Source organism: Chanos chanos, chromosome 7, assembly GCF_902362185.1.
Source record: "Chanos chanos chromosome 7, fChaCha1.1, whole genome shotgun sequence".
Classification (NCBI taxonomy): Eukaryota; Metazoa; Chordata; class Actinopteri; order Gonorynchiformes; family Chanidae; genus Chanos; species Chanos chanos.
The window spans coordinates 33442675-33457989 of NC_044501.1; the positions used below are offsets into that span (position 1 = coordinate 33442675).

The window sequence follows — 15315 nt, forward strand, 5'->3', positions numbered from 1 at the left end:
CACTTGCTGCCACCATCCGTTAATGAAAAGATATCTGCTTAGGATTCGCATGGATTTGGCTACTTTCTCGTCATTACTGACCTAAATATAAGAGTGGATTCAGCATGAAGCAAAAAACAAAACAAAATAAAACAGGTCGTTCTAGCCTAGCCTTTGGTTATACCAGGCTAACATACAAACACAAGTGAGTGGTCCAGAACCTATTGTATTTTGAGCATTAGAAATGCCAAGATGTACTTCTTAATACATAACATATTTGTTCATGGCATAAATGGACCCAAAATACTGATTCAGAACCAGTTTTGGCTTTTTTCAATCTCAGCCTTTACAGTTTGTAAAGGAAAGAATTTCTTCACCCAAAATGAGATACAGGCACTGATTAATGTGTGTGGACTACAATACCCATGATTCCCAATACAGGAAGCATTTCCAGGTTGGCTTTTATCCACCATAGCACAGCTGAGCCTTAACTTCTCTCATTCACTATGTACCTCACAATCAAACATGTTCATGAAGTCCACAAAGAAGCTCTTAAAATGGTTACAAATGGGTTGTTAACCTTTCCAAACGTTTCTCTTTATACATCCTCAGTCACACTCTACAATATACTGCTTACCTACACGAGCACACAACACAAATATAAATATTGTTATCGTAATTCAGTGTAATGACATGAATAAACATTAAATTAAAAGACAAAAATAGCAAAGTATCAAAGTTAAAGTGAATAAACTGAGCTAAATTAATCCCTTTATGAGTACCGTAATGATGTAAAACTATAAGAGGACACAATGACATGGTAACACAGTGAGGTTCGTAACAAAATTCAGAAAGCTTGGCATTTGTTTAGAGACAGAGTCTCCCTGAGGCCCCTGTCCACTGATTGGCTCAAACGTAAGGTGCGCATCAAAGCATTTTTAGGGTCAGAACTCTACTGAACAACATGAGGGAAACACAGAGGATGGAGTACATGTCTATCTTAAAGGAACAATACGATAAAAAAATCTTTAGTTTGTTCATTTGAATTCAGCAGGTACTGAAATCAGCCTGAATTCAATCACTTCAGTCTATTTGGGTTATTCCGTTATAACCAAAGAGAGAGAGGGGCGGAGGGGGGGTTAAAGTCTCATTTCCATTTAGGATCAAAATGATGACTTTTGAGACTATTTTAGATCTGAAAGCATAAAAGTCCATCGCTAAACTGGAGTGCTAAAAATGTTTCATGATTTCAGTACAAGTCAGAAGGTGGGAAAAATTACCTATTGGGAGTCCCAGTTCCTCCCTTACAAAAGGACAATTACAAAGGCACTGAACTCAAGTCAGTGAAATATTATAATATTTGGAAACACTGGCCATAAAAGTTTAGTAATGAGAGATTTGTGCACTGAAAATAAATCACTGACAGAATACATATTAGTTTTATCTTAGTGCAAATATATTAATTCAATTTGTTTCTATATACAGGTCAAATATTAGCTCTCAAAACAATTTAGGAAAAAATACTGAAGTGCCATTTTCTTTCTTTCCTTTTTTAATTCCGTGAAATACGACCTAAATATTTTTGATTACAAATTGCCAAGGAACTTTGCGAGAACTTTTCTCTTTTCACAGTTTAAAGGAAATGGAATAAAACCTGCTAATGTAATGTGAACTGTCAAACGAGACACTATGGGTAGAATATACATTTCGGTGTGTGTGTGTGTGTGTGTGTGTGTGTGTGTGTGTGTGTCCACTCAGACGGTGGTGTGTAAAGGTGTTCCGCCGTGTGAGGGAGAGGAGGTGTGTTCAGAGGAGGAGGATAGGGAGTGTGATGAAGAAACCTCTCTCTGGAGCTCCTCCACTCGCTTCTGCAGTTCCGCGCGCAAAAACAACAACTCTTTCAGGTTCTGATGGACCGGCATCTACAAAGACACACACACACACACGCGCGCACACACACAAACATTTACGTTAATACTTCTCAGAGGTTCATTTCAGACTTGCTTTTAAATCAGGGCTCCAGACTAACTTTTTCACTGTGCTACCAACTTTCTCAGTAAAGCATGGCATTAATCAATGACCTTCCATGCTGATGAATAGTCGTCTTCATTTGCATACACTAGTTTTGCATTGATGTAAAGATTGACAGTGACTTGAGACTTGATATTTGCAAAATATTTTAATCTGAACATTAAGTTTTTCTGCCCACAAGCAGTGGCAGACAAAATAGGTCATCTTCTGTTGAATAATTTTAAAAGAAAAGATAACAAAAATGGTATCAAATAAAAGCAAAGCATAACAACAGCATGTATGTTTTTACATGTGTTCCTGTGTTTTTATTATTGTATTTCATTTAATGAATCCTCCCTTGATTACTCTCATCTAACCACTGAAAAGAAGGTGGGGGGGGGGGGGGGGGGGGGGGGGCGTGATTCGTCCTGCAGGTTTTGTGTTTCTTACTGTCGTTGTGCAACTTCAAAGTTTCTATCTTAAACTGTGTTGACCCGGTAACAAGTTTAGAGTCGCCTGCAATGGACGGGCCGCGCTGCCTACAATACACGCAGCATAGCATTTCCTGTGTACCGCAAACACGCGTACTGCATTAGGCACTGTGGTTGAAAAGTAGTACTTTTGCCTGCACTCTCATCATCAGCTGCGTCTGAATCGTTGGCTCTCCCTCTCCACCAGCCTCTTCCTCTCTCTTCTCATTTTGGTTTTTAAAATAATCATCTATAGACCGCGTCATCTTTGGAGCGCGGTCACAGCTAAATGGATTGTTTTTAGCGCGTTTCAGCATCAGTGTGCGTGTACACGATGACAGCGCAGGCAGAGAGAGTGCAGGTAAGGAGAGACCGACGGAGTTAGTGAAGAAGAAATAGTGCTACTTTCAACCACAATGGCTAACGCGGTACCCATGCCGGAGGAGCGCCAAAACAGCCTAACTCGCACGAATGAAACCACGTGAAATTTTAACTCGCGCACTTTCAAAAAAATTGTCGCAAGTCTGGAGCCCTGTTTTAAGTACTTAATCCCCCCATTATTACAACACATTGTGAGCAGACACTGTTTTCACGTCCTTTCAGTTATGTAATGTGTACTCTGGTGATTGCAGATTATATAAATACAAAAAAGTGTTTATACAATCCGAAATTAAACTTGGAGGTAGTTTAACACAAGCTAATTTGCTGTATAAACACAAAAACAAGCAAAAACATCAACATAAGTTAAGTTAATATAATAGTCAGTCTAATTCAAACAAAGCAGTGTTCTCTCTGTCTGTCTCAGCCATTGCAAACAGGGGAAAACATGTGTGGCTGAGTTAATTAGACATGCTGATCTAGCTCACTGTTAAAACACATAAGAGCCTCAAACCCTGCATGTCTCTTCCAAAATAGGGCAAAAAAAATTTTACTGCTTGGTGCTATTAGACACCTAAAATATGGGAGCGCAGTCTTTAGAGAACAAGATCAGTTACCAGATAGAGGTGACTGAACCAAGCAAGCAAGCAAACAAACCAACCAACAAACAAACAGAACAAAAATGTGTGTGTGTGTGTGTGTGTGTTACCTGTGGTCTCATTCGAGGGTTCCAGCGGACATAATAACTGACCCAGAGTTCCAGGTGCCTGAGGCTAGCCAGGGGATACAGAACATGGTTCTCATAGTCTACATAGAACGGGTTTGAGAAGTCCTCCAGCTGGCTGTTTATGTAGGACCACAGAGACACCGTCTTACTGTACACTTCCTAATAGAAAGAAAATAAGAAAGAAAGAAAGAAAGAAAGAGAAAGAGAAAGAAAGGATTGGAAACAAACATAGAATTTTTATTGATCCGAGCGTACAGTAATGCAAGGGAAGAAAAATGTCTAATACCTTTTAAATTTAATTTAATACAATGCCCCCCTGAACAAAAAAGTGGTACTTGCCTTTTCAACTCTCTCCTTTTCACTGTTGTAGAGGAATGTACCAAATAGACAGCTGTAGAGGTGGTCCAAGATGGTGATCAGGAAGAGCTCATTAAACTCAAAGGCAGAGGGAAACTAAGAAAGCAGAAAACACGCACACCCAAAACCATGGTAAACAGTTGCATTACAATGAAATGTTAAGCATACCTTTTGAAACCTCAGATAACTTGATCCGCTTTGAAGTTCAAGAGAGTAAAACTTAAATAAAGCAGCGATTCAGATTCAGAGATGAAACATTAGACAAACGCGTCATGTTACTTTACCTGTCTCATCATTTGCCAGACACAGTCTATGAACTGGACAAAGAGAGGAGAGCGCTCTGAGTTAGCGTGGTTCTCATCTCCATGGCCGACGCGCTGGAACAAAAAAAAAAAAAAAAAGGGAAACAAAGAAAGAAAGAAGGAATGTTAATGACACATTTATACACATGCACGCTGGCATGGAAAAAACACACAAACATTTTGATGAGGGTATAAAAGCCTCACGCCTGAATGGCAAAGAAGACCACAGTCAAAACTCCGTGTGCTTACAAGTCACAAGCATCACTCACTGTCACGTGTACAAACACACACACACACAATCTCTCTCTCTCTCTCTCTCTCTCTCTCTCTCTCTCTGTCTTTCTCTCTCTCTGTGGTGAATATACAAATGTACACATACAGACAGACACAAACACACACACACCATCTCCTCTTATTCAGCGAGGAGTCCTTTTGTCCGAAACAGACAGACACACACACACACACACACACAAACAAACAAAAGGCTGTCTGTCTTCCTCACTGAGGCGAACTTGTGGCCGAAGCTGATCCACTCTTTCTCCAGCAGCACCTGGAAGCCCCTGAGAGTGCGGTAGTGGCTGTCCAGCATCAGCATGGCCAGAGAGGTGAGCTGAGCTGTGCGGTCCCAGCCGTCACTGCAGTGGACCACCACTGAACTCTTACTGGACTCCAGTTTATCGGCGATCCGCACTGCACCAGCCAGCAGGAGCTATAACACACACACACACAGATACACGCACGCGCACGCGCACACGCACACGCACACGCACACGCACACACACACACACAAAACAAGGTGAGGAGCTGAACTGATACAGAACAGTGGAGGATAAATATGATATTACTGAGTGTGACAATGCTAAAACACTTTGGACTCCAACAGTTTTGTGTGTGTGTGTGTCTATCAGTGTATCTGTATACGCCTGTGTGCTCCTGCCACATCAATGTTCTCTAACTAACTTGCGTGTGTTGTTTATTCAGATGTACTGAAGCTAGAATGTATCCTGCGTCTGTGTATCTCATTAGTACGTGAGTGTGTGCACAGGGAGATCTCACTCGTATGTACTCCAGCCAGTGTGTGGCGTCGATGGCGGAGTGCCAGCGCATTTCGTCGATGGTCGGGTAAACCACCTCCTTCATCTTCCGCAGAGACTCCCTCATCACGTGGATGTTTGGGATCTCCAGGAAATTCAGCTCAACGTTAGAGTAGAAGTTCTCATTTTCATATCCTCCATCTTTAGCCTGAGCACAGGGAGAGAAAGAGGCAGATTTTCGCTTATTTGGCAAAATAAATCATTCATGTTTTTTTTTTTTTCCTCTCTCTTTTTTCTGTTTTCTCAAAGATGCACCTCAAAGTCTCAACTCGACATAAACAGATTCTATCAGTCACCTATTATTCACACATATACACACGCACGTTTATCTTAAAATAACGAATAAAACAATACATTTTTCCACAGAATAACAACAGAAAACTTAATTATTATACACAGCTAAATACACATAACACCCTATGCCCCTGTGTTCAACATCACGTGTACTGTCAGATTTGTATGACTATATTCGTAGGGTGAGACTGCAGTATCCCGATGATAATATCATAAGATCAGATAACAGAACTGTTAATTCTATGTAGGGTGTGTGTGTGTGTGTGCGCGCGTGTGCTACGTTTTCTGTTTGTCTCTCGTCACCTTGTTGGTTTCGGCCACCGTGGACTGCCGGGCGTCAAAGATAGTGAGTTTATGCGACTGGGCGTTGGCGTCCATAATGGTCTGGAGATAACGTTCGTCCTCCTTACAGCGGCGGTCTGACGGACCAACCAGAGGCTGACTACACCGCACGATAGTGGCCTGGGTCTCTGGGTGTATCCAGGAGAGGACCTGAGTGAGAGCAGGAAGAGAGAGAGAGAGAGAGAGAGAGAGAGAGAGAGAGAGGGACGTGTGTTAGATGGCTTTTTTTAATAAGCTACTCTACTGTAGGGGATTAGAGTAAATAATGGTCTGACCTAATATTGATAAACAAACGACCAGTAAAATCATACACACACAGGAGCTCAAAGATACACTAATCAATAAGACACAAAGACGACAGCAAAGCATAACTTCGTACCACGTACATAAAGCGAGTACTGTATATGGACACACACACACACACACACACACACACACACTGACCGGGATGCGATGCTTTGCTCTAAAGGAGGCAACTCTCTTCAGCTCGTCTTCTTGGATACTGGTTGGGATAACAAGCAGGGCAGGATATGTGTCACACACCTCATAGTTACTGTTGATCTTACTGATGGTCCAACTTTCATTGGGTAAACCCTAAACAAACACACACAGATAGACAGGCACACACACACACACACACACACACACAGAATTAGAATCACATAATAATTCAAACTGGGCCCTTAGTGAACTACATCACCATTACATTAGATAGAGCTGGAGGGATCTAACCCGTGCATTTAGAGAAAACATTTATTTAAACTATTTTAAAATAAAACAACAAGAACAACAGGACTAAACGAGAATAAAGATTACCTTTCACATGTTGCGTATACACAGTTACAATATCAAAACGAAAAAGAAACACATTCGAAACACCACAGTCAACAAGCTTGACACGATAAGGGATTATACTCAGATATAATCATCATTATCTCTCCCATCCTTGGTTTCCCCCCCCCAGGGACAAAACTTACATTCATAACTCTCCTTGTCAACAAACATCATCGGTTTATGTGGTTAGAGTCTCGCCGATAGGCATCCATTGTTTCTGCATTATGTCTGACAGTGTATCATCTAGCGAACATACATGTTTGGACAGGTACACCATTCATTAAGTCCTACCCACAACTCTTCTCTACCCTCTGCCTGATTGACAGTGAATAACACAGTAAGGACTCTGCTATAAGTCGCGCCCAAGGGGAGGTCTTTGGCCCTATCCAAAAAACCCCCCCCAAAAAACAGAGGGTACTCACCTGTCTCTTGTACTCTGCCACTGGGTCATAGACCTTCCAGCCGTCTACTGGATACTCCTCCTTGTACTGATAGGCGAATAGTGGCTGAGAGAAACAAGTCCAATAGGCTTGAATGACAGGTCCATTAATCAACTGTATTTCTGATAGCGTGTAGGATTAATCTCTCCTTGGAGGTGGGGCTCTGAGATCTCCTAGCCCCGCCTCCAGGCTGTGCTGAGTGACAGGTGGACTCACCAGGTCATTGGATAGAGGGAAGGCATACTTGGTCAGCATCCCAACTATCTCCTGCTTGCTCTGGTCCTCCATCTTATAGGCAAACCTGGGACTCCTCATATCCTAAGAGTGAGAGAGAAAGAGAGAAAGAGAAAGAGAGAGAGAGAGAGAGAGAATATTAAAACCTGTTTTCATGGTGAAAATGTGTACTTAACTGGACAGTCTGATTTTTAAATGTTTAATTTTGGTTTGACGAAACCAAAGCAACCAAACAAACTCTCTCTGTCGCAATACTATTTATATTATTTATAAATGACCTTATACTGATTCTGCAATTACGTAACTCTGAACCAGCAGCCAAAGTAAACTGCACAAGGGACAGTGATTATCATTATCGGATGAGTTACCATCCGTCTGTTTGCAAGAGGTCTTGTACAAATGACTGGCTTACTGTGCGTGGCCACGCGATTACAGCAGAGTGAATGTGTGTGTGCGTGAGCGCGTCTTCGAGCGTGTGAGCGTGTCTCTGAGCGCGTCTTCGAGCGTGTGAGCGTGTCTCTGAGCGCGTCTTCGAGCGTGTGAGCGTATCTCTCAGCGCGTCTTCGAGCGTGTGAACGTGTCTCTGAGCGCGTCTTCGAGCGTGTGAGCGTATCTCTCAGCGCGTCTTCGAGCGTGTGAGCGTATCTCTCAGCGCGTCTTCGAGCGTGTGAGCGTATCTCTCAGCGCGTCTTCGAGCGTGTGAGCGTGTCTCTGAGCGCGTCTTCGAGCGTGTGAGCGTGTCTCTGAGCGCGTCTTCGAGCGTGTGAGCGTGTCTCTCAGCGCGTCTTCGAGCGTGTGAGCGTATCTCTCAGCGCGTCTTCGAGCGTGTGAGCGTGTCTCTCAGCACGTCTTCGAGCGTGTGAGCGTGTCTCCGAGCGCGTCTTCGAGCGTGTGAGCGTGTCTCTGAGCGCGTCTTCGAGCGTGTGAGCGTATCTCTCAGCACGTCTTCGAGCGTGTGAGCGTGTCTCCGAGCGCGTCTTCGAGCGTGTGAGCGTGTCTCTGAGCGCATCTTCGAGTGTGTGAGCGTATCTCTCAGCGCGTCTTCGAGCGTGTGAGCGTATCTCTCAGCGCGTCTTCGAGCGTGTGAGCGTATCTCTCAGCGCGTCTTCGAGCGTGTGAGCGTATCTCTCAGCGCGTCTTCGAGCGTGTGAGCGTGTCTCTGAGCGCGTCTTCGAGCGTGTGAGCGTGTCTCTCAGCACGTCTTCGAGCGTGTGAGCGTGTCTCTGAGCGCGTCTTCGAGCGTGTGAGCGTGTCTCTGAGCGCGTCTTCGAGCGTGTAAGCGTGTCTCTGAGCGTGTCTTCGAGCGTGTGAGCGTATCTCTCAGCGCGTCTTCGAGCGTGTGAGCGTATCTCTCAGCGCGTCTTCGAGCGTGTGAGCGTGTCTCTCAGCACGTTTTCGAGCGTGTGAGCGTGTCTCCGAGCGCGTCTTCGAGCGTGTGAGCGTGTCTCTGAGCGCGTCTTCGAGCGTGTGAGCGTGTCTCTGAGCGCGGCTTCGAGCGTGTGAGCGTGTCTCTGAGCGTGTCTTCGAGCGTGTGAGCGTGTCTCTGAGCGCGGCTTCGAGCGTGTGAGCGTGTCTCTGAGCGTGTCTTCGAGCGTGTGAGCGTGTCTCTGAGCGCGTCTTCGAGCGTGTGAGCGTGTCTCTCAGCACGTTTTCGAGCGTGTGAGCGTGTCTCCGAGCGCGTCTTCGAGCGTGTGAGCGTGTCTCTGAGCGCGTCTTCGAGCGTGTGAGCGTGTCTCTGAGCGCGGCTTCGAGCGTGTGAGCGTGTCTCTGAGCGTGTCTTCGAGCGTGTGAGCGTGTCTCTGAGCGCGTCTTCGAGCGTGTGAGCGTATCTCTGAGTGCGTCTCTGACCTTACACACGATTTCCACGCCTTGAGTGTTTTCCCCGTGACTCTGCACGCTGATGGTCTCCAGGCGACTGATCGCACCCAAGTTCACGTCCAGAACAAACGGAGGATCCTACCAGCCAAAAAAAAAAAAAAAAAAAGAAAAAGAAAGAAAAGCAAAGCTCAGAACCACAGTAACACAGAGGCCTGTTGTCGCAAAATGCAAAACCACACTGAATCTCTAATCACGGTCTGTGTTTAACACAAGCCCGGAACCATCTGCCTGAGGAAACGTGGTGTTGATTAGAGGACCGTCTCACCCGCTCGACACTGACGAAGTAGAGTTTGTAGTCTGTGACCGTGAGCGTGCCAGTCACCGCTCCAGTGAACGGACAGATATACATCACATCTTTAGCTGCGGGGGGGGGAAAGTGTAAAATCAGAACCCGGTCACGACCGCATAATTGGCGTACGCACACTTAACCACCTACTGCTGATAAATTTTGTCACTCGTTTACCAAAATGTGTGAATAAAAGAAGAAAAACAAACAAACTTGTCATTCTAGGCTGCACTCACTGGGGAATTGACTGTAGTGCTGCTGGTAGCCAAATAACTGATAAACAAGGAACTTGATTTTTTTTTTCCTGACAAGAGTGCCAAGTTTTACCAGCATCAATGACACAGTGTTGTAAATACTGAAGATTTGGTACTATATACTACTTCTAATTTCTTATTCTATTAATATTAACAGAAGCATTGGAAATGCTTTCTACCAGCCGGCAGGAAGGACCAACTGTACAAACGCCTATATTAGTCTGACGGCATGAGGCGAACGCAGACACTCACCCGTGGTCCTGACGGACTCTCCCGGCACCAGCGGGACCTCGTCCGTCTGCATCTGTTTCTGGACGTCTCTGAACACCTGTCACAGAACCCCATTCAGAACCCAGAAGCGTCAGAATCGGGTCTAAAGCGTGCGGCGGTTACAAGACTGGATTTGAAGAGTCCACAAAGGAATCCACGACCATCCAGCTCGTTCACTCAAAGCAAATCACATCGAACGCTAACAGAGCCAAAACTCTGTGCCTCAAATCTAAATGCTTTTAAAGAGGAGGACAAAAGAAACGTCCCTCTTAAATGTGATTCTCAACCATGGGCTAATTTATTATTTCAAGTCTGTATATAGTAATCTCAAGTGTTTAAATTCCTATTGTGTCGTGTGTCTGTAAAAAGAATGCACAACGACAGAGAGAAGTGATTAATGAGGCATGGTTAGTAATACCAGTTCCTTTACAGTGACAGAATAGTACAAATTTCTAATAATAGAGACAGACACAATAACGTGGTTGGGAAAAGAAAAAGGAAGCAGAAAAAGTTGTGCAAGGTCATAACTTTCACCTCTTTTACGTCATAAGAATTGGCAGCTGTGCGTCAGGAGCAGAGGAAGAGAAGCGTTAAGGGTTAAACAGAGAGAGCGAGAGAGTGAGAGAGACTTGCCAAAATATGAGGAGGGAGATCAGAGTCACTGTCACACTGATACCCATGTTCCCCCTCACCAGAATCCTGCAACGTCACGAGAAATGAAGCAGCAGAGAAAGCAAGAGAGAGAGAGAGAGAGAGAGACAGAAAGAGAGAGACAGAGAGAGAGAGAGACAGGTAGACAGAGAGAGAGAGGACAAGGAAGAGATAGAGGGGCAGAGACAGAAAGAAAAGTATGAAAGGATAGCGTGGGAAAGACAAAGAAAGAAAAAGAAACAGAAATTAGTATTAGTTACTGACAGTTTAGGATGGGAAAAAAAAGGGGGGGGGAAAGGGGGAGGAGGGAGAGAGAGCGAAGGAGAGAGAAAGAATGCAGCAGGGCGATAACAGAGACGCTTTACGGCCTAAAAGGTCGCCTCTCTAAACAGAGACAGGAAGTGAAATGTGCGGAGGCCCAAAGTCAGCGCGCGCGCGCGCGCACACACACACACGCTCGACAGGGAAAGATTTAAAGCTCGGCGGACTCCAGCTACAACTCCACACGCCACGTCTACATTAGAGAAAATGTGTGTTTTACTACTTATGGCCGTGAAAGCTTCTGGGGACCTGTGTGTGTGTGTGTGTGTGTGTGTGTGTGTGTGTGTGTGTGTGTGTGTGTGTGTATGTGTGTGTGTGTGTGTGAGAAACTGACCTGACAGGAAATACAAGCTTAATCTCAGAAGATTCGGATCTCTTAGAGTAATAGAAATTACAGTCTGTTGTACTCCCAATGTTAAATTTAAAAAGGGGATCATTATTTCTTAACAGATGCTGGTAATTCACATTCATACGATAATTATACCATCAGAACTGTTACAGAATACAATGCATTGAACTGACCTACAGTCTTATGATATAGCACCAAACACTACAAAACAAAACTCCCTAAACAAACATTTGTAGTCTTTGGCACGTGGCTTTGCATTGTTAGTGCTGAGTGTGTGTACGTTTGCGTGTGTGTCTGCGTGTGCAAAGAACCCAAAGGAAAGTTGTCCAAGGTTCTTAGTCTCCTCAGAGTTTAAGTCTTACCCTTAGGTTGGGCCTCCTGGATACCTGTAAATCATAGACAGAAACCAGACGAACATAGGGTTAAGACAGACAAGACAGACAAACAAACACACACACACACACACACACACAACCAGAGGCTGTCCAGAGGTTAACTGTCTATGATGGTAAGAATATTCCAACTGAAAAAATGGACATAACTAAATACTTGTACATATGAGATGCAAACAAAGGCAGGAACATTTGATGCCAATCAGCTTGTTGCAGTGTTTGCGTGACAGGACACACACCCCCAGCTTAACTCCTACATTATATCAAAAGGCAAAACTTTAAACTGAACAGATGAAAGCTACAAAGCTGAAAAGAATTCTTACCAAAAAGGTACAGAGAGAGAACACAAGAAGTAGAGGAAGAAGCAAAGCATACGCGAGCACATCTGCTGTGTGTATGGCGGAAATGTGCAACGCGCTCCTTTTAAGTTATAATTCCTATTAAAAACTTGGCACAAAACAAAGCAGTGGCCTTGTGGAGACCGCACACAAACAAACAAACAAACAAACAAACAAACAAACAGGAATTGTCTGCACATACAAACACACATATACCACTGCTTTATAAACCTTACCCTGAAATCTAGTTTCTTTCCAACCTGCCAGTCAAAACACAATGTATATGTCATAATAGCAGACTGCATCATTGGCTGAGATCACACCGTGTTTGAAATGAGATAATATTTGGATGAATGCCCTCCCAGTCCCTCCCAGTACATTACACAATGAACAGAGGACAACAGCTTGAACTCAGAACAAACCAAACAAAACGGAAGCTGTTTCACGCTTTTTTGTTGTTGTTGTTGTTTTTGCCATATTAGATAATTATGTTTATAATTCTTTTCGCATGTGTCCCCGTCTTGGACATGTTCAGATCTTGAAGGGAGGGGAAAAAAAGCGCATAGATAAACAGTCGTCATATGGTTGTAAAATTGATGGCTCAGATTATGAGGCCCCCACCTTGCATTCACGCGCTGCTGCCTCGGGAGGAACCACGCCTGAAATCTGACTGGATATTGTGGCGGCAATTAGCTGTTTACACCATTCTACATGTGATCCAGTGGGACTGAGGGATAAAAAAAAGAGAGAGAGAGAGAGAGAGAGAGAAGAGAGGAGTTGGTGATTTACATAACAGTCCCTGAACTGGATCTCCGTTTGCAATATTATGGTTGAATACACTCAATTCCTGAAATGCCGATGTCAAGAAGAATGTAAAAAAACAAAAACAAAACATGATCAATGTTGGTACACATACATGTCCGACCTTGGCTCGTATTTCTTAAATAGAAACATTCTGTGGTGTTTTCCAAAGGCTAAAAAGATTATAGTTGCCAGAGCGGCCTGGTGAGCCACAGGGTGGCAGATGGTGTTTTTGCGGTCAAAATGTCTAAAATTGTGTCGGGAGCACATACTGTAGCGAAAGCTCGTTCTAATATTAGAAGAAGACTGGAAAGATACTTTTCTACATAGAATCGGTAAACGACATTTTCATCTGTCCTTTTTTACTTTGTGCAAACCTAAATAAGCATGACTTAGTTACTGTGGTTCGCATAATACTTAGAACACAGCTAAGCGATATTTCACGTCTAGACCAGAAGAATTCAATTTACTCAAGGGGCTATTTGGAGCAATGAATAAGGCAGAGTTCACTGGCTTCGATGCATGGGCGTTCAAAAGCACTGAATTTCCCTTAGTCTGTACACTATTCCGAACAACACATCTACCGGAGACACGTAATGAAGGGTCTGTGAAGACCATTCGTACAACCGAGCATGAGTTTTCTGGCTCATCTGTTATTACTCGTGTATAACGTCTCAAAAACATCAATTCAACGCGCCAGTTGTGTGCCATGGAAGCTACAATATAGCCTTCTGTGTTACTCTCAACGGCGGGCGTGTTATGCACTGCTGTGCGTGCAACTACGCGTGATGTTGCAAAAATCTGTCTCGTTTTCTCAAGATTGTAGGCTAATGTAAGCAGCTGATATTCCATTTCAATATTTGCATTCGATAATGAACAAATTCACCTGTCCAGCGAATCCACGCTCTCTTGTCGGGATCCGGGGTTAACACCAAGCGTTCGAGGTTTTCTGTTCGGAATTGCCGGCAGGACTGGGCTGTCGGAGCCAGACGACTGTTTTTCCATTTTTTCGTTTCCTTCCTGAGATTGTAGCAGGTTATCAGAGAGTTCTTTCCTTCCGATAGTGAAAAAACCTCGGACGATGCTTTGACACTTATTGTTTTCAGGATGTCATCGCCGTCTGCCCTCCTCTCTCTTCAGCTAGGCTACAGACTACAGACCTCGTCGCTTCCTGTTGTGGGTTTTCTGATGCTGACAAATAGCGTTTGTGTTTATTTATTTCGAGGAAGTGCAGCCATCTCGAACACACCCATTTTAAGTAGACCACTACCATTACCCAACATGCATTTCACATTCCTTCATCCCGTTTGTGTCAGCATCAGCAACGTTCTGGCACAAGAGCCCTGTACTACGTGTTTACGCTGGGCAATTCATTTAAAACTCCTGTTAAACGACAGTGCTCTCTGTTCAGTTAAACGTTTAGATGCTGTTAAATTTTGCTCTCTGATAATTAAAAGTGCATCGGTGCAATAAGCCATAGAACAACAACCGACATTGGACAGAGTTCAGCTTCAGTTAAAATAACACAGTAGTATTGTAACGCGTACCTCTTTGTCTTTCTTTCTTTGTAGTTAGAGATCATGTGCGCTATTGTTTTTTTTTTTGTTTTTAGAATATCGCACTACCAGGCCTGTTAAACACAGTTATGGAGATTGTATAACGGACAGACCTGTGTGTTTCAGTAATTTAATAATACATGAATGAATAATGCTAGACGAAAATTCAACTGCAATTAAACATCAAGCAAAAACAAGTATACGTATTTTCCCTCCCGAAACACAACACATCCCAGAGACACCACAGAATCTGTAAAAACAACAACAACAACAACAACAACAACAAAAAAACACCTCGCGTCTGTTTGTGTCAAATCTTTAAATTAATTTAATCAGTATTATTTACAAATAGTGGAGCATACATGTGAACAGAACTGAAATCCCTTTAAGCTAAGAGGCCTACAAAAATGAAATAGGGCAGAACCATGTCAGAAACAAAAACAAAAAGACATTTTAGAATGCAGCATTCCTCTGCTCAGTGTAATGTGTTTGAGCAAATGGACTCACGAGAGAGAAAAAAAAAAAGAGAGAAAAAAAATAAATTCCCAAAATGTTTTTTTATCTGACATGAGCGATCAGACAAGCTTCATATCTCTGCCATGTTAGAATGTAAAATCCAAAAATGCCCATTACGCACACACACACACACACACACACGCTCACACACACACACACACGCACACAAACACACACACAAAAGGAGAAATGAAATATATGAAGCAGAAGTCAACAAATTACCCATGGTTCTCAACCAAACA

The 15315-nt window shown here is 43.6% G+C and overlaps 1 protein-coding gene across 4 annotated transcripts; it reads right to left on the bottom strand.

Annotated features, from left to right (window-relative positions):
• Positions 1 to 1695: 1695 nt before the first annotated feature.
• mtmr1a (myotubularin related protein 1a) lies at positions 1696 to 14006 on the bottom strand. Of its 4 annotated transcripts, XM_030779794.1 has the most exons (18): positions 13888 to 14006; positions 12822 to 12927; positions 12437 to 12460; positions 11833 to 11856; positions 10753 to 10848; positions 10132 to 10207; positions 9605 to 9699; positions 9310 to 9417; positions 7444 to 7545; positions 7210 to 7293; positions 6398 to 6547; positions 5915 to 6103; positions 5280 to 5465; positions 4726 to 4932; positions 4206 to 4298; positions 3904 to 4017; positions 3547 to 3723; positions 1696 to 1901 (listed from the first exon to the last, which is right to left on the bottom strand). In XM_030779794.1, exons 1-18 carry the CDS (start codon positions 14004 to 14006, stop codon positions 1734 to 1736), a joined length of 2118 nt encoding a protein of 705 aa, XP_030635654.1. In that variant the 3' UTR covers positions 1696 to 1733. The 4 variants fall into 4 exon arrangements, with proteins under 4 accessions (XP_030635654.1, XP_030635657.1, XP_030635655.1 ...); XM_030779797.1 differs by lacking the exon at positions 10753 to 10848; XM_030779795.1 differs by lacking the exons at positions 10753 to 10848; positions 12437 to 12460.
• Positions 14007 to 15315: the final 1309 nt, after the last annotated feature.

Coding starts and splice junctions, on each gene's coding strand:
- mtmr1a (XM_030779794.1), bottom strand. CDS start 14,006: ATGGAAAAACAGTCGTCTGGCTCCGACAGCCCAGTCCTGCCGGCAATT. Junction 9,700..10,131: donor AGAGTCCGTCAGGACCACGG/GTGAGTGTCTGC, acceptor CCCCCCCCGCAG/CTAAAGATGTGATGTATATC. Junction 9,418..9,604: donor ACTTCGTCAGTGTCGAGCGG/GTGAGACGGTCC, acceptor TTTGGCTGGTAG/GATCCTCCGTTTGTTCTGGA.